This window comes from Erinaceus europaeus, chromosome 2, assembly GCF_950295315.1.
Source record: "Erinaceus europaeus chromosome 2, mEriEur2.1, whole genome shotgun sequence".
Classification (NCBI taxonomy): domain Eukaryota; kingdom Metazoa; phylum Chordata; class Mammalia; order Eulipotyphla; family Erinaceidae; genus Erinaceus; species Erinaceus europaeus.
The window spans coordinates 140,604,334-140,623,243 of NC_080163.1; the positions used below are offsets into that span (position 1 = coordinate 140,604,334).

Consider the following 18,910-nt stretch of genomic DNA (forward strand, 5'->3'; position numbering starts at 1 on the left):
TCTGATATTGGGGCGGCTTGGAATGTTCCTACTCATGACCACAGAATGTGAGCTCAGATCTACAGGGATGCAGAGGCCACATAGGCTTCTAAGCTAAATATGGGCCCCAGATCACATCAAATCGATGGGGTTTACAGTCAACAATATTTATACCCCTTTTCCATATTAGGGACCTACTCTCTTCCCTGATCCAGCCTTCTGGTCCTTTTCCCAGCCATGACATCATCTCCCCCAGACAATAACTTGGATCCACCTGCATATCAAATTTCAGGCTCAGGGGAAAAAAGAAAAAGAAGGGAAAAAAAACTAGTATAGCTACAGGCCCTTTGGAATATAACTAAAATATGCCTACTAGCTATCTACAAAATGGAGGACCCTCCAACTCTTCATCTGCACTATTCCAGCCTTTTGGCCCATGATTGGTCAACAATTTGTTTGGCTTTATATGTTAACTCTCTTTTCAACCAACAGGTTCCAGATGCTAGCAGGATGCTGGCCAGACTTCCCTGGACAGACAACCCCACCAATGTGTCCTGGAGCTTCGATTCCCCAGAGCCCTTCCCCACTAGGGAAAGACAGAGACAGGCTGGAAATATGGATCGACCTGTCAACACCCATGTTCAGCAGGGAAGTAATTATAGAAGCCAGACCTTTAATCTTCTGCATCCCACTTGGGCATACTCCCAGAGGGTTAAAGAATAAGAAAGCTATCATGGGAGGGGAGGGGATGGGATACAGAGTTCTGATGGTGGGAATTGTGTGGAGTTTTACCCCTCTTATCCTATGGTTTAGTCAGTTTCCTTTTTGTAAATAAAAAATTAAATAAAAATTAACAAGAAAGACCTAAAATGTAAAAAAATATGTAAAATGCACTTGAGGCCCCAAGTTCTATCCCCAGAACCATGTGTAATTTAGCAGTGCTCTGGTCTCTCTCTCTCTCTCTCTCTCTCTCTTCTCTTTCTCTCTCTCAATAAAATCTTTTTGTGTAAAACTGGGTCATCGGGGTCTGGTGGTAGCGCAGCGGGTTAAGCGCATGTGGTGAAGCACAAGGACCGGCTCAATGATCCCGGTTTGAGCCCTGGCTCTCCACCTGCAGGGGCAAAGCTTCACAATCAGTGAAGCAGTGCTGCAGGTATCTCTCTGTCTCTCTCTCCAGCTCTATCCCTTTCCTTCTCAATTTCTCTGTTCTATCAAAATTAAGATTAAAAAGTATGCAAAGTGCACTCGAGACCCCAAGTCCTATCCCCAGAACCGTGTGTAATTTAGCAATGCTCTGGTCTCTCTCTCTCTCTCTCTCACACACACAAATTAAAGTTTTTTTGTGTAAAACTAGAGCTTCGGGGTCGGGCGGTAACGCAGCAGGTTAAGCGCACGTGGTGAAGCGCAAGGACCAGCTCAAGGATCCCGGTTTGAGCCCCTGGCTCCCCACCTGCAGGGGAGTCTTTTTACAAGCTGTGAAGTAGGTCTGCAGGTGTCTATCTTTCTCTTCCCCTACTCTTTACATTTCTCTCTGTCCTATCTAACAATGACGACATCAATAACAATAATAACTACAGCAACAATAAATAACAAGGGTAACAAAAGAAAAAGATAAATATAAAAGAATAAAACAAAACAAAAAAACTTGGGCTTTATGCACGTGTGATTTCACTGGCTACTTTTTCATTCAGATAGACAGAGATAATAGCGCCTATTCCTCCATTTTCACACCCCACCTCCAATGTGGCGCCAGGAACCCAGGTGGAGCACATTGCAATGCAGCTACCTGACATTGTGAGCTCTTTCTCAAGCCCCAGTAATACATCTTTTAAGAAACTAAATGGTGGCAGGGATCAAACCCACAAGTCTCTTGCATTCACTGTACATCTGAGCCAGTTCCCCTCCCAGTTTCCACTTCACTTTTCTGTGAAAGCAACAGAGACTGAAGCAATTGCCCACCATCATAGAGCTCCACTCTTTTTCTTTTATGTTTTCATGCAGGATTGAAGTCAAAGATTTACATGTATAAGATGCTTTGTCTCTGAGCCACATTCTTGCTCTGCCCCTGAGCACATTCTTGGTTCCAAGGAATTATTTTTAAGAGTTTGTATATAATTCAGTAGAACTATAAAAGGGAACTATAAAAGAGTCCCTGAGGCAAAAGAAAGGTCACCTGACTTATCTGATGTGAGTGATAGGATTACTCTGAAGGTACATTGCATGCAACTCCTCTGGTGGAAAGCTTTTTTCTAGTCTATGGCATGACTGTTCAAGTGACAGAATCACTTTAGTCAGATTGAGTTGTCAGCAGTGCTGCAAGAGTATAGCACAAACATAAGAGATACTGCAACTGCAAAGTTGGAAAAACCCAAAAGGCACAGGCTATGAGCTGCATTGATGCAAAAGAGTAATAAGTTAATGGCTAAAAAATCTCTGGGTGGGTGGTGGTATATCTAGTACAGCACACATACTACCATGCACAAAAAAACCTAGTTTCTAGCCCCCAGTCTCCATCTGCAGTAGAACAGTGTTGCAGGTATCTCCATTTCTTTCTTTCTTTTTAAAAATTGTTTATTGGATAGAGACAGCCAGAAATCAAGAGGAAAGGGGGAAGATAGAGAGGGAGACAGAGAGACACCTGCAGCACTGCTTCACCACTTGTAAAGCTTTTCCCCTGCAGGTGGGGTCTGAGGGCTTGAACCTGGGTCCTTGTGCATTGTAACATGTGTGCTCAACCAGGTATGCTACTACCTGGCCCCATGTGTCTCCATTTCTTTTTTTTTATTTTTTAAAATGTTTTTTTTTTATTTTTTAAAATTTATTTATTCCCTTTTGTTGCCCTTGTTGTTTTATTGTTGTAGTTATTATTGTTGTTGTCGTTGTTGGATAGGACAGAGAGAAATGGAGAGAGGAGGGGAAGACAGAGAGGAGGAGAGAAAGACAGACACCTGCAGACCTGCTTCACCGCCTGTGAAGCGACTCCCCTGCAGGTGGGGAGCCGGGGTTGGAACCGGGATCCTTATGCCGGTCCTTGTGCTTTGCACCACCTGCGCTTAACCCGCTGCGCTACAGCCCGACTCCCCGTGTCTCCATTTCTTACTGCCCCTCTCTCCCTCTCTTTACCCTCACACTCTATAAAAAAAGGAAAGAAAGAAAAGAAAGAGAAAATAAGGAAGGAAGGAAGGAAGGAAGGAAGGAGGAAGGAAGGAAGGAAGGAAGGAAGGAAGGAAGGAAGGAAGGAAGGAAGGAAGGAAAAGAAATGACTACCAGGAGCAATGGAGCTGTGAGCTGTGCAGGCACTGAGTTCCTGCACAGTAATGACACTGCTGGGGAAAAAAATCAAATCACATTAGTAATGTTTGGAGGCCAGTAGGATAAGGCGATGTAATTTTCAGGATGCATTAATAATGTAAAGCGATGTAAATAAATGTAGATAAAATTATCTCTCTGAGTATATGCTGTGCTCTGATGGATTCCGGCTTAGTCCTGCTCTGTAAACAGGGTTCTTCTGGCAATGAGAATAAAGAGGAAAAATACAGCCAATGAATATTGTGCTTATTTGATATTTATGTTATTTCTAAAACTATTTTGTCTTCATCTTACCCAAGATTGCTCACAAAAGCTGAAACAACTAATGCTTTAATCATTTGTGTATCTGCAAAAAGAAAACTTACCAGATTCAATCCTATTGTCAACATCAACATTGACTTTTGTTATCGAGCTTTCATCAGTCACACAGTTTTTCATTGTCTTCTCTCTAGAGCTATTACATAAGAATAATTAGTGTTTTTTAATTATTTTGATCTTACAATTTTCTTTTTTTTACATTATTTATTAGATGTAAACAGAAAGAAATGGAGAGAAGGAAGGGGGAGATCGAGTGGGAGAGGAGAGAGAAAGACATCTGCAGCACTGCTTCAACACTTGTTAAGCTTTCCCTGCAGATGGGGTCCGGGGACTTGAACCTGGGTCTGTGTGTATTATAGCATGGGCACTCAACCAGGGGTGCCACCACATCTAGAAATTTATTTATTTTCACTCAAAAGAATACCTCAGAGATGACCATTAAAGAAAATATTCACTTATGGTGATCAGATTTTTTCAAATGATTTATCATGTAGTAGTTTAACAAGTAGTTCAGTTTAACCACTTTAATTAATAGTCATAATGGGAATGAGAAACTTTCAATCATGAAAGTTAGAAAATTCAGAATTTAGATACTATTTTCTTGACACAAACATAGGTCTGAATGACTGAGGGAGTAAGATATCCTTTGAATTAAAAAAAAACCTCTTTGAGCCCCTAGCTCCCCACCTGCAAGGGAATCACTTCACAATTGGTGAAGCAGGGCTGCAGGTGTCTCTCTTTCTCTCCCCCTCTGTCTTTCCCTCCTCTCTCCATTTCTCTCTGTCCTATCCAACAACGATGACATCAATAACAACAACAATAACTACAACAATAAAACAACAAGGGCAACAAAACAGAGTAAATAAAGAAATAAATTTTTAAAAACTCACAGGAAACAGAAAGGAGAGTTCTACTGCCAAAAATTATAGTGTAGGGAGCCGGGCGGTAGCGCAGTGGGTTAAGCGCACGTGGCGCAAAGCACAAGGACTGGAGTAAGGATCCCTGTTCGAGCCTCTGGCTCCCCATCTGCAGGGGAGTCACTACACAAGCGGTGAAGCCGATCTGCAGGTGTCTATCTTTCTCTCCCCCTCTCTGTCTTCCTCTCCTCTTTCCATTTCTCTCTGTCCTATCCAACAACAACGATATCAATAGCAACAACAATAACTACAACAACAATAAAAAACAAGGGCAACAAAAGGGAAAATAAATAAATATAATAAAAAAATTATTGTGTAGACAAACATAGTCATTAGCTAGAAAAACAGACAAGAAAATTAAGTGTTTGCACTTGGCTGATATATCTTGGGAAACACAGTAAGTACAGACAGCCATGCACTTTACACTTGCCACATCATTTCATCATAAAAGTCACCCTATTGTTAATTACAATTTGATACACTAGGAAGCTAGAACTTAAAAAGGCTTAGGACCAGAGAGATATCTCAGTGGAAATAGGCAAGTTACATGTGAGAGGTCCCAGATTCAGTTCCCAACACTACTATAAGCCAGAGCTGAGCAATACTATGGTTAAAAAAAAAGGCAGGGGGGGATTAAAAACAGATGAATAACTTCATATATCATTGCAGGATCTGCAATATACTGTCAATACTAGGTACTTGAGCAACACTTTTACCTCTGGTATTATAAATAAAATTTATAATATAAATTTTATATTATAAAACTATAAATAAAATTCTCACTAAAATTTTTATCCAGCTATACATTAATTTACCTCTGCATTCCTTTTCATTTTTTCTAGATTAAAAATATTTTAAAAGAGGTTTATTTTATGAGAGAGACGGGGGTGGGGGAGAGAGAGAAAACCAGAAAATAGTCTCAACAAGAGGTAGTGCTAGGGATTGAACCTATGAATCCCCACATGCAAATCCTCTGCTATAACCATGAACTCACTTCCCTACCCACCATATATATATATATATATATATATATATATATATATATATATATATATATATATACAGTTATTGGACAGAGACAGAGAGAAATTGAGAGAGAAGGGAGAGATAGGAAGAGTGACAGAGAGACACATATAGACCAGCTCTCCCCTGCAGGTGGGGAGCTGGGGTTTGAACCGGGATCCTAACCGGTCCTCGCGCTTTGCGCCACGTACACTTAGCCCGTTGCGCTACGGCCGGAATCCCTATCTATGTTTTTTATGTATTATTTTTTATATTGCCATTAGAGTTATCACTGGAGCTCATTGCCTGAACAACAAATCCACTGCTCCTAGCAGCTATTCTTTCTTTCTCTGTGTCTATCTATCTATCTCATAAAGGCAGAGAGGAATTAAGAGGGAAGGAAAAAGATAAAGAGGGAGAGAGAAAGACACACCTTCAGCACTTCATCTCTCTGAAGCTTCCCTCCTGTGGGTGGGGACCAGGGGCTTGAACCTGGGTCCTGCCATTTTGTAACACATGTATTCTATCTGGGGTGCCACTGCTGATCCTCATCTATGTATTTCTACAATAAACAGTACCACAAAGCTTTTAAAAGAAGAACTAGGGCCAGAACAGTGATTCATCAGGTAGGTTATAAGCCTTGCTATGCATATAACCCAGAATCAAGTTCTAGCACCACATGGGAGTGACACCAAGGGCAGCTCTGATACTGTGGTGCCTGTCTGTATGTCTGTCTGTATGAAGAAATGGCCTGGAAGTGATGAGGATGAGGTCCCAAAATTATAAGGCCCCAGATCATTTTAAAAAATTAGTTTATAAAAATATACACGGAGGTCGGGCGGTAGCACAGCGGGTTAAGCGCACGTGGCGCAAATCGTAGGGGCGGGCGTGAGGAGCCCAGTTCTAGCCCCCGGCTCCCCACCTGCAGGGGAGTCTTTTCACTGGCAGTGAAGCAGGTCTGCAGGTGTCTATCTTTCTCTCCCCCTCTCTGTCTTCCCCTCCTCTCTCCATTTCTCTCTGTCCTATCCAACAATGAACAACACCACCAACAACAATAACCGCAACAAAGCTACAACAACAAAGGGGGAAAAATATATACACAATAAATACCCCCCCAGGGTTATCATTGAGCCTCTGTGCCAGCACTATGAATGCACTGCTCCTGGAGGCCATTCCTTTTTTTTTTTTTTTTTCTTTTCTATTTTACTGTATAGGACAGAGAAAAATTGAGAGGGAAGGGGGAAATGGGGAGGGGAGGCAGTGGCACACCTGGTTGAATGCACATGTTACAGTGTGCAAGGACCCAGGTTCAAGCCCCTGGTTCCCACCCGCTGGGGGAAAGCCTCACCAACAGTGAAGCAGGTACCTCTCTGTCTCTCTCCCTCTCTATTATCCCTTTACCCCTTGATTTCTGACTGTCTCTGTCCAATTAATAAAGATAATTTTTAAAAAAGAGAGAGAGGGAAACAGAAAGACACCTGCAGACCTGCTTCACCTTTTGTGAAGTGACTCCCTTGCAGGTGGGGAGCAGGAGCTCCAACAGAGATCCTTGCGTGGGTTGGGTCCTTGCGCTTCCATACTATGTGTGCTTAACCCAATGCACCACAGCCCAAGCCCACAAAGAATTTTTTTTAATTTTAAAATTTTTTAAATATTTACTTATTTTCCCTTTTGTTGCCCTTGTTTTTATTGTTGTAGTTATTATTGTTGTTGCTATTGATGTCGTCGCTGTTAGATAGGACAGAGAGAAATGGAGAGAGGAGGGGAAGACAGAAAGAGGCAGAGAAAGACAAGACACCTGCAGACCTGCTTCACTGCCTGTGAAGCGACTCCCCTGCAGGTGGGGAGCCGGGGGCTTGAACTGAGATTCTTAACGCCGGTCCTTGCAATTAGCGCCACCATGCGCTTAACCCGCTGCGCTACCGCCCGACTCCCACAAAGAATTTTTTGAACACACTATTTCTGTCTGTAATAGGGTGAATTTTATTCTATGTAAATTAACTTCAATAAACTAGAACTAGAGTTTAGCTAGGCCTGTTAAAGCACCAATGTACATGCCAAAGGCCTCAGAGATCAAAGATTCAATCCCTGGCACTATCTTATGCCAAAGCTCCCCAGTGCTCTGATTTCTCTAGCTATCTCTCATAAAAATGAGTAAACCAATTTCAGGGTGTGGGGAGGACACCCAGGGAGCTAGAAAAAAATGTAGGTAAGTAAGTCTATTTTAAAGCATGTAGTGGATCAGAATAGTGATAATGGTCACTAGAGAAGGCTCCTAGGCCAAATGGCATTTATTTAATTCACGTATCATTTAACATATTATCAACATTTCTTACACCCTTATATTTACCAGACATTGTTCTGGACACTGAGAGTACTACGGTAAACAAGACAGTCAAGGAGTAAAGGTCATTATTCTCATGTGGTTTATTTTCTAGTGGGGCTGGGGAGGGTGGGGCAGTAAACACCAAAAGACACATTCTGGTAAAGAATTATGTGAGAATATGTTTATGATCTTTTTTTGTTAGTTATTTAACATTGATTTACAAAATTATAACAGGGGTATAATTCCACACCTTTCCCACAACCAGAATTCTGTGTCCCCATTCCCTGTTTATGATACTTTATCAGATTAAAAGTGGCATGCGATCTTGGATAGACCTTGAAAAATTCATGTTAAGTGAAATAAGACAGAAACAGAAGGATGAATATGGGATGATCTCACTCTCAGGCAGAAGTTGAAAAACAAGATTACAAGAGAAAACACAAGTAGAACCTGAACTGGAATTGGCATATTGCACCAAAGTAAAAGACTCTGGGGTGGGGTGGGAGGAGAATACAGGTCCAAGAAGGATGACAGAAGACCTAGTGGGGATTGTATTGCTTTTTGAAAAATTGGGAAATGTTATGCATGTACAAACTATTGTATTTACTGTCAAATGTAAACATTAATTCTCCAATAAAGAAATTTTAAAAATATGTACAAAAAAAGTGGCATGGATGGTAGTTCAGAAGGTAGTACAGTGGATAAAGCATTATATTTATAAACATGTTTTAGGAGAATAGAACAAATTAAAAAGCTTATGCTGGTCATAAGGATCAAATGTTTATCTACAAATGTTTATCTGGAACCAGAAGAGACCTAGAATTGCCAAAACAATCTTGAGAAGAAAGAACAGAGCTGGAGGCATCACACTCCCAGATTTCAAATTGTAGTATAGGGCCATTGTAATAAAAACTGTTTAGTACTGGAACATGAATAGACATACTGACCAGTGGAACAGAATTGAGAGCCCAGAAGTAAGCCCCCACACCTATGGACATCTGATCTTTGAAAAAGGTTCCCAGACTATTAAATGGGGAAAGCAGAGTCTCTTCAACAAATGGTGTTGGAAAAAATGGGTTGAAACATGCAGAAGAATGAAACTGAACCACTATATTTCACCAAATACAAAAGTAAATTCCAAGTGGATCAAGGACTTGGATGTTAGACCACAAACTATCAGATACTTAGACAAAAATATTGGCAGAACTCTTTTCCACATAAATTTAAAGACATCTTCAGTGAAGCAAATCCAATTACAAAGAAGACTAAGGCAAGTATAAACCTATGGGACTACATCAAATTAAAAAGCTTCTGCACAGCAAAAGAAATCAATACCCAAACAAAGAGACCCCTTACAGAATGGGAGAAGATCTTTACATGCCATGCATGTAAAGACAAGAGTTTAATAACCAAAATATATAAAGAGCTTGCCAAACTCAACAAGACAACAAATAACCCCATCCAAAAATGGGGGGAGAACATGGACAGAATATTCACCACAGAAGAGATCCAAAAGGCTGAGAAACACATGAAAAAATGCTCCAAGTCTCTGATTGTCAGAGAAATGCTAATAAAGACAATGAGATACCACTTCACTCCTGTGAGAATGTCATACATCAGAAAAGGTAGCAGCAACAAATGCTAGAGAGGATGTAGGATCAAAGGAACCCTCCTACACTGCTGGTGGGAATGTAAATTTATCCAACCTCTGTGGAGAACAGTCTGGAGAACTCTCGGAAGGCTAGAAATGGACCTACCCTATGATTCTGCAATTCCTCTCCTGGGGATATATCCTAAAGAACCCAACACACCCATCCAAAAAGACTTGTGTACACTTATGTTCTTAGCAGAACAATCTGTAATAGCCAAAACCTGGAAACAACCCAGGTGTCCAACAACAGATGAGTGGCTGAGCAAGTTGTGGTATATATATATATATATACAATGGAATACTACTCAGCTATAAAAAATGGTGACTTCATTGTTTTCAGCCGATCTTGGATGGAGCTTGAAAAAAACCATGTTAAGTGAGACAAGTCAAAAAAAGAAGGTTGAAAAAAAAAAAGAAGGTTGAAATGGGATGATTTCACTTTCAGGCAGAAGCTGAAAAATCAAGATCAGAAGAGAAAACACAAGTAAAAGCTGAACTGGAATTGGTGTATTGCACCAAAGTAAAAGACTCTGGGATGGGGGGGTGGAGATTACAGGTCCAAAAAGGATGACAGAGGACCTAGGGAGGGTTGTATTGTTATATGGAAAACTGGAAAATGTTATGCATGTACAAACTATTGTATTTACTGTCGACTGTAAAGCATTAATTCCCCAATAAAGAAATTTAAAAAATAAGATGACAGAGGACCTTGTGGGGGGTTGTATTGTTATGTGGAAAATTGAGAAATCTTATGCATGTATAAACTATTGTATTTACTGTCGAATGTAAAACATTAATTTCCCAATAAAGAAATAAAAAGATTTATAAACATGAAGCTCTGAGTTCAAGTCCCAATAGCACATATACCAGAGTGATGCTCTGGTTCTCATTCTCGGTCTCCTCTTGTCTCTCTAATAAATAAGTAAAATATATTTTTTAAAGTGGCGTAAGTAGGAAGAAAATTACTATACAATATATATGTGTACATTATTTCATATACAAATACACACATACATACTTAAGACTAAAAAATATTTACTATATTGAAATTTGTGGTTGACAGTTTTATGATTTATTTTATTCCATGTGCTTTTTCTATACTTTCCAAAGTCTTAGCAATAAGTATACACTACTTTTTCTATTTATTTATTCTCTTTTGTTGCCCTTGTTTTATTGTTGTTGTTATTGATGTTATCATTGTTGGATAGGATAGAGAGAAATGGAGAGAGGAGGGGAAGACAGAGAGGGGGAGAGAAAGACACCTGCAGACCTACTTCACCACTTGTGAAGTGACTCCCCTGCAGGTAAGGAGCCGGGGACTCCAACCGGGATCCTTAAGCTGGTCCTTGCGCTTTGCTGCACGTGCACTTAACCTGCTGCTCTACCACCCGACTCCCTGGTATACACTACTTTTATCATCAGAAAAAAATACAGATACATGTACACATGTCTATAAGTACACAGATGTCAAAAATATACAAAACATTATTGGTATTTAACTCTTAGTAGGAGATTAAATGAACTTAATGCCTCACACATAGAAGTCCTGAACTTTAGCCACCTCTCAGGCTACAGTTACTTTGTTCATTTTTCATTTTGCAGAGCTGAGGTTTCATACATATGTGATTTTGCCACTCTGGGACACTTTTTCATGCATATAAAAAGACAGAGGAAGGGGAGTTGGGCAGTAGCGCAGCACGTTAAGTACACATGGCACAAAGCGCAAGGACCCGTGCAAAGACCCAAGTAAGGATCCGTTTTCGAGCCCCCAGCTCCCCACCTGCAAGAGGGGGTCGCTTTACCGGTGATGAAGCAGGTCTGCAGGTGTCTATCTTTCTCTGCCCCTCTCTGTCTTCCCCTCCTCTCTCCATTTCTCTCTGTCCTATCCAACAACAATAACAACAACAACAATAATAATAATCACAACAATTATTTAAAAAAACAAGAGCAACAAAAGGGGGGAAATATGGCCAGGAATAGTGCAGACACCGAGCCCCAGCAATAACCCTGGAGGTAAAAAAAAAAAAAAAAACAAGAAATACAGAAAGAGGGAGAGACGCCACAACACCAAAGTTTACTCCCATACCGTAGTGCCTCCCATGTGACGTTGCGGCTTGAACCTAGACCGCCTTCATGGCAATGCATATGTTCTACCCAGTGAACTCTCTTTTCGACCCCTATCTATTTTTTTTTTTAGAGCTTGGGCTTAAGGATAGTAGGTATGATACTTTATTTTAAAAGATTTTATTAATCCCAGAGGGATAAAGAATAAGAAAGCTATCAGGGGAGGGGATGGGATACGGAGTTCTGATGGTTGGAATTGTGTGTGGAGTTGTACCCCTCTTATACTATGGTTTTGTCAGTGTTTCCTTTTTATAAGTGAAAAATAAAATTTTTAAAAAAGTAGAAAAATTCAGATACTTTACAGATCCAAGATTTTCTTACTTTAAATTTTGTAGAGAAATGCTTCCCTTCTCCTCGTTTACTAAATGTATCTCTAACAATATTTCCCATGGTAGTATTCTCCTAATTCAATAGGAGAAGATAATGTATTAAATTTTAATTGAACCAAGAAAGTGATGGCAAGCAATTATAAAGATGATAAGTTATTGCATAGTATCCCTATGTATGCGTGTTGAGTAACAACTTTAGAGAATTTATAGTTATATCTGAAGCAGATCCAATGGCTTAATAAAGCAGAAGTGTTCCCAGTGAGAGACAGATTCTCATCCCAGATAATCTCAGTCTGGGGACCAGGTGGTGGCACACTTGGTTAAGCACTCACAATACAGTGTACAAGGATCCAGTTTCAAGCCCCTGGTCCCCACCTACAGGGGGAAAGTTTCATGAGTAGTGAAGCAGGGCAGCAGGTGTCTGTCTCACTTTCTCTGTCTTCCCCTCCACTGTCAATTTCTATCTGTCTCAATCCAATAATAAATAAAAGTATTTTTTTAAATCTCAGTCTGTTTAATACTTTGTATGTTTAACTTCTGAAGACTTTACAACTTTTGGAGATTTCAGCTGGAAAATAAAGTTAAGCAGAAATTCTATAAGCAAATTCAACAACTTGCTGGTAAAGAATTTTCTTACCTTTTCTCCATCTCTAAAAGAAAGTTTTCACTGTTGCCCAACTGACTGAAATGTAGCTTGGCAGCTTTTCTCTCACTTTCACGTACAGTTCGGTCATCTGGAGGCAAAAACCGTGGTCTGAGCATGTTTCTTTTTTGGAATAAACAGTAGTTGATTAAAAAACTATATTCACAGAGTGAAAACTAAAGACTAGTTGCATCTTATTTTGTTAGAGACCGGTTACACTCAAAACTGCTATTGTGTTGTCACTGGAGCAGTAACTGGGAGACTACTGGGATACCATAGCAACAACTGCCACAAAGGTGTAACTACTCCTGCGGGAAAGTAGAGCTTGGGCAATGAACAGTAAGAATGAAAGTTTCTGAAAGGCTTTATTTAGTTCCCCTACAGTAACTTTCTCAGGGGCAAGTAAAATCAAAATTTTATATCAATGTATATTCCCAACAGTAAAAATATAAAGAAATGTAAATCAGCTTCTTTGAAGGAATACCTCTTCTTCCTTGCCAACTAATCCCCCAAGAGTTGTATTTGTTTTCTATTGCTAATGCAGTTGCGAAGCCGGAGCACCTGAAAAAATAAATCTCAACGTGGAAGCTTTGTGTTGGGAAGGAAGTGGTGGTGAAACCATCAAGTGAAGAAAACTAAAGCTGGAAGTAACTGATTAAATCACAGATACTCATTCAGCAAACAATAAAAGGACTCGTCATACATCCTGCCAACACAAAGAAGTTACATAAATATTGACTAATAAACAAATACTCCTACCAGTGCACACTCTTGGCCAACATCCAAAAGGTTAGGAGGTAGCTGGTCTAAAGGAAGATTCTGGGGCAAGGAACACAGGAAGATGGTCTCACCCAGTTTCTCCAGAGTTTGTAGCGTGTACACAGCAAAAAGTCTATAGTCTGTATCTTTCCTGACAACAGGATTAAGTCTCAAATCTAGTTCTTTGAGGAAGGGTAAAGGTTGTAGGCGGGACACCTCCACTAATGAAGGAATGTTGTTATAATATAAATTCAGGTCTTGGAGTGAACATAAATACTGGATCCCCTGCAAGGAAAAGACCATATTATGAAACTGCAAATTGGTAAGGAGTATAAATTGAATAGATAAAGGTGGAAATGTATCTACTACTACATCTTTAGACATGTTAGCTGAGAAATATATCAAGTGCAAGGACCCAGATTCAAGCCCCCACTCCCCACCTTCAGGGGGATGCTTCACAAGCAATGAAGCAGGTCAGTAGGTGTCTTTCTCTCCTGCACTCTATCTCCCCACCCTGTCAATTTCTCTCTGTCCTATCTAATAAATAAATTAAAAAATATAACAAACAAACAATGAAAACAGGAAACAAATCTGCTGGGACTGGTGGATTCATAGTGATAGCACAGAGCCCATTGATAACCCTGGTGGCAACAAAAAAAAGAAGGAGAGGAGAAGAAGAAGGAAGAGAAGGAAAAAAAAAGGGGGGGGGAATGCAAAGTTGAAATTGCCATTAATTTGAGTATGAACACTGTAGCCAACAGGCACTGGATGTTCTATACATCAAATAATTCACTGATACATATACATTTTTCTCTTTAACAAAATCTGACATTTAAATACCTGTAGTCAGTCCTGTACATATGTTGTTCCCTCAACCATTCTTCCATTTTAATCCTTCTCAGAAGGGCCAGTCCAAACCATTTCTGCACTACCCTAACCCTTACCACAAACAACTTCCTGACCCCTTGAAGCACCTCAATTTATAAGAGGAAAGTATAGGTAAAAGATATAACTCTGGAGAAGGACATGGTGTAAAAAATGTGTCTCTTGGGGGGGGTCAGGTGGTAGCGCGGCTGGTTAAGTGCACATGGCAAAGCACAGGGATGGCTCAAGGATCCTGGTTCAAGTCCAAGGATCCCGGTTCAAGCTCCCAGCCTCCCACCTACAGGGAGGTCACTTTATAAGCCATGAAGCAGGTCTGCAGGTGTCTGTATTTCTCTCCCTCTCTCTGTCTTCCCCTCCTCTTTCAATTTCTCTCTGTCCTATCCAACAACAATGACAACTACAATAATAACCACAACAATGGTACAACAACAAGGGCAACAAAAGGGGGAAAAAATGGCCTCCAAGAGCAGTGGATTCATGGTGCAGGCACCGAGCCCCAGCAATAACCCTGGAGGGAAAAAAAATTAAAAATGTGTCCCCTTATAACCCTATTTCTCACTTATACGGTTAATGGATTTTTGTGGGAGAAAATAACAGCACTTATCTCCAAGTCTTCTCCCTTGAATCAGTCTCGACCTCCCTCCCATTCTACTTTCTTCCTCTTTAGAACAACCACCGCCACAAAAGCTCCCAACCCTCAATTCAGTCAGTTTTCCTTGCTAGAAAGTCTTCCTTTTTTGGATCTCTTCCTGTAGATTTAACAACTTCACCCCTCCACTGAATTGGCAACTGGACAATCAAGACTAGAAAGCTCACAGAGAAAAAGACACATCTTTGCTGAAACCCACTACTGAAAATAATGATTTATTTTTCTTCTAAAAATTATTTTAATTGTTTCATATGAAGTGGAGAAGAATTTTATATGAGAGCCCCCAGCTCCCTACCTGCAGGGGAGTCGCTTCACAGGCGGTGAAGCAGGTGTGCAGGTGTCTTTCTCTCCCCCTCTCTGTCTTCCCCTCCTCTCTCCATTTCTCCCTGTCCTATCCAACAATGATGACAACAATAATAACTACAACAACAATAAAAAACAAGGGTAAAAAAAGGAAATGAATAAATAAATATTTTAATTTTTTAAAATTTTTACATGAGAAAGAGAGAGAAAGAAGCCAGAGTTCTACTCTGGTACATGAGGTGCCACAGATCAAATCGAGATCCTCAGGCATATAAGTTCCACACTATATTAGCTGAATTATTTCCTTAGCCACTTAATTTCCATATATATATATCTTGGTTATCTATCATCTATCTATCTACCAGGGTTATTGCTGGGGCATGAAGAATCCACTGCTCCCAGGGACTCATCATCTCTCTACCTACCTTCCTTTTACCCTTCTTCTCCCCTTCCCTTCCTTCCTTTTTATAGAGACAAAGAGAAATTGAGAGGGAGAGGTTGCAGCACTGTTTCATTGTGTAGATTAAAAAAACAACAACAAAGATACAGGGGCCAGGCAGTGGTGCATCTGCTAAAGCTCACACATGATAGTGCACATGAATCCAGGTTCAAGCTCCCTGCAGGGAGGAAGCTTCTTGAGTGGTGATGCAGTGTTGCAGGTATCTCTCTGTCTCTGTCTCTCTATATCTTATTCTATCTCTATCTCCCCTTCCCTATCAATTTCTCCCTGTCTTTATGCAAAATTAAAGAGCTGTTTAAAAAAAAAAGATACATACAAGACATTCCCAAATAGAACCTTGTTTACAGTTCAGTGCATCTCTTTCTGCATTTTTCAATCCCATTAGCATCCATATTGTGAGTCAATGGTTAGAAATGTTCTTAGTCCACTATCAGAACAGGTGTGTGTGTGTGTGTGTGTGTGTGTGTGTGTGTGTGTGTGTGTGTGTGTTGCCTCCAGGGTTATCATGGGGCTTGATGCCTACACCACGAATCCACTGGTCCTGGAGGCCACTTTTCCCATTTTATTGCCCTCGCTGTTGTTATTATTGTTGTTGTTGCCATTGCTGTTGTTGTTGGATAGGACAGAGAGAAATGGAGAGAGGACGGGAAGACAGAGGGGGGAGATAAAGACACCTGCAAACCTGCTTCACCGCCTGTAAAGTGACCCCCCCCCCCGCAGGTAGGGAGCCAAGGGCTCGAACCAGGATCCTTAACTCCGGTCCCTGCGCTTTGCACTATATGCACTTTACCTGTTGTGCTACTGCCCGACCCCTACCTCCTCCCACCCCCCACACCCCCATTTAAAAATTTTTTTTTACCAGAGCATTGATCAGTTCTGGTTTATGGTGGTGTGGGGGATTGAACCTGGTACTTCAGAGCCTCAGGCACGAAAGTTTGTTTGCATAACCATTATACTATCTACCTTTACCTTGAAAAGTCTTTAAATATGTATACTTCACTAACTCAAGCAGTATTTTATCTTATTTTCCTTTTCATTGGGGGGGGTGCTTAATGGTTACAGTACAGTCCTTGACATATAGGCACAATCTCTAATCTCCTCTTGATAGGCGCCTGAAAGCCCACATCATCTTTTAGTATCTTTCACTGTGAAAGTCAAGGAAATTATTTCTAGCCTCTCTGCACTTTTCCCAGTTGGCATGAATTCATGTATTCCCCAACGTTACACTAGAAATAAACACAAAACATTTCTCCCCTGGGATTAATGGAAATGATTCAGGGTTGTAAGAAATGACCATATGCAGATAAGGAGAAAAGGCAAAATGTAGAAAACTAACATAGTTTTACATGACAATATTATATAAAAATGTAGTTAGTATATACCTTTCTATGTGCCAAGTACTGTGCCAGGAAAAAAAGGAGACCTAAGCAACTGTGTATTAATATGTTCTGAAATTGAGGGACAAAATACAAATAACTGCTACCAGATAACCTAAAGACCTCCTTCAATTTAGAATTTCTACTTTTAGAGTGCTAACTGGAAGTATGTTCCTTCTTAAGAGTCCTTTTTTAGGACCTTGAGGTTGGGTTTGGCTTGTGTTGTTAAATATCCCTTAAGAAGTGAAAAAAAAAAAAAATGGGAGGAGTAATCCAGGACATCATTAACCAATTCTGGATGGCATCTGTGAGTCTTTGACTTTCAGTCTTGCAAGAAGGGCTTTGTCAAGACAGGTACATAGCTCGGAAGAATGGGAACATGTGGAAGAAACACCATGTGGGAGTCTACCAAAAAAAGAAAACAAAATTTATATCTCCATACGTGGATGTCTGGTTTGTGGAGCTCTTTTGTGTTTGTTAATCCTCATACACACACTATTCAAGCCTGCCCTGCCTGCTTTATTGTGATATCCTCTGCATCACTCTCTGACCTGGAAATCTCTCATTGTTTTCAAGACCACTATTTTCTCCCCTTCCTAGAAAAAGCCTACAGTAGTAACCTACAGCGTTGTATCTACATATGTGTTCCCTCAACTGCCATTATCAGAATCCTCAGGTTATGTCCTGAGTCTACCCTAAACCTGCCAACTCATAATTTCTCTTAGAGTAGGAACTAAGAATCTGTCCTTTTGGGCTTGCAAGATAGCTCACTTGGATAGTGCACTTGCTTAGTTATGGACACAACCCAGGTTTGAGTTCTGCCCCCACTGCACTAAGGAAAGCTTCTGTGCTTCTCTCTGTATCTCCTTCAGTCTTTCTATCTGGAAAAAAAAGCTGGGCCAATGAATCCCCAGTGATGACAACAACAACAAAAACTTTTACAAGTGTTCCTTGACATTTTACAAATATTTATTTAATAACATGAGAAAAAGAGAGGGAGGAGAATATACATGAAGATATATATACCTTCACATATGTGTGTGTAGTGTATGTATGTGTATGTGTGTAGATGTATATCTCCAGAACACTGTTAAGCTCTAGCTTATGGTGGTTAGCCAAGGGTTGAACTCAGGTCCTCGGCTGCCTCAAGTATGAAAGTATGTTGTGTAGGGCGGTGGCGCAGTGGGTTAAGCACATGCGGTGCAAAGCGCAGGGACCGGTTCGAGCCCCTGGTTCCCCACCTGCAGGGGAGTCGCTTCACAGGCGGTGAAGCAGGTCTGCAGGTGTCTGTCTTTCTCTCCCCCTCTCTGTCTTCCCCTCCTCTCTCCATTTCTCTCTGTCCTATCCAACAACGAACAACATCAACAATGGCAATAATAATAACCACAATGAGGCTACAACAAAAAGGGAGAAAAAATGGCCTCCAGGAGCAGTGGATTCGTGGTGCAGGCACCGAGCCCAGCAATAACCCTGGAGGGAAAAAAAGAAAGTATGTTGTGTAAACTACTATGCTATTGAATATTCCTCCAACCTATAAATTTTTATTTTTTATTTCATTAAAATTTTTTATTATCTTTTATTTTATTTTACTGTATAGATACAGCCAGAAATCAAGAGGGAAGGGGGTGATAGAGAAAGAGAGACACCCGCAATATTGCTTCACCATTTGCAAAGCATTCCCCCAGCAGGTGGGGACTGGGGGTTCAAACCTGAGTCCTTGTGCACTGTAACATGTGTGTTCAACCAGGTGCGCCACCACCCAGTCCCCCTATAAATTTTTATATACATTAAAGTTTGTACTACTACACTAAGCAGTGATAGTTTAATATAACTGCTTAATTTCCATGAGTATAAAAGGAAACTTTCTCAATTTTTTATAG

At 40.5% G+C, this 18,910-nt stretch overlaps 1 protein-coding gene across 2 annotated transcripts in view; it reads right to left on the reverse strand.

The window, feature by feature from the left end:
• The window catches only part of LRRC36 (leucine rich repeat containing 36), a 74,562-nt gene that overhangs the window by 42,301 nt on the left and 13,351 nt on the right, over positions 1–18,910 (reverse strand). For both annotated transcript variants that reach the window (XM_007517736.2, XM_060185356.1), the window contains exons 3-5: positions 13,450–13,642; positions 12,593–12,689; positions 3,654–3,742 (exon numbers count right to left, since the gene is read on the reverse strand). In XM_007517736.2, coding sequence (XP_007517798.1) covers positions 3,654–3,742; positions 12,593–12,689; positions 13,450–13,642 — 379 coding nt within the window. The remainder of the gene's footprint in view (positions 1–3,653; positions 3,743–12,592; positions 12,690–13,449; positions 13,643–18,910) is intronic.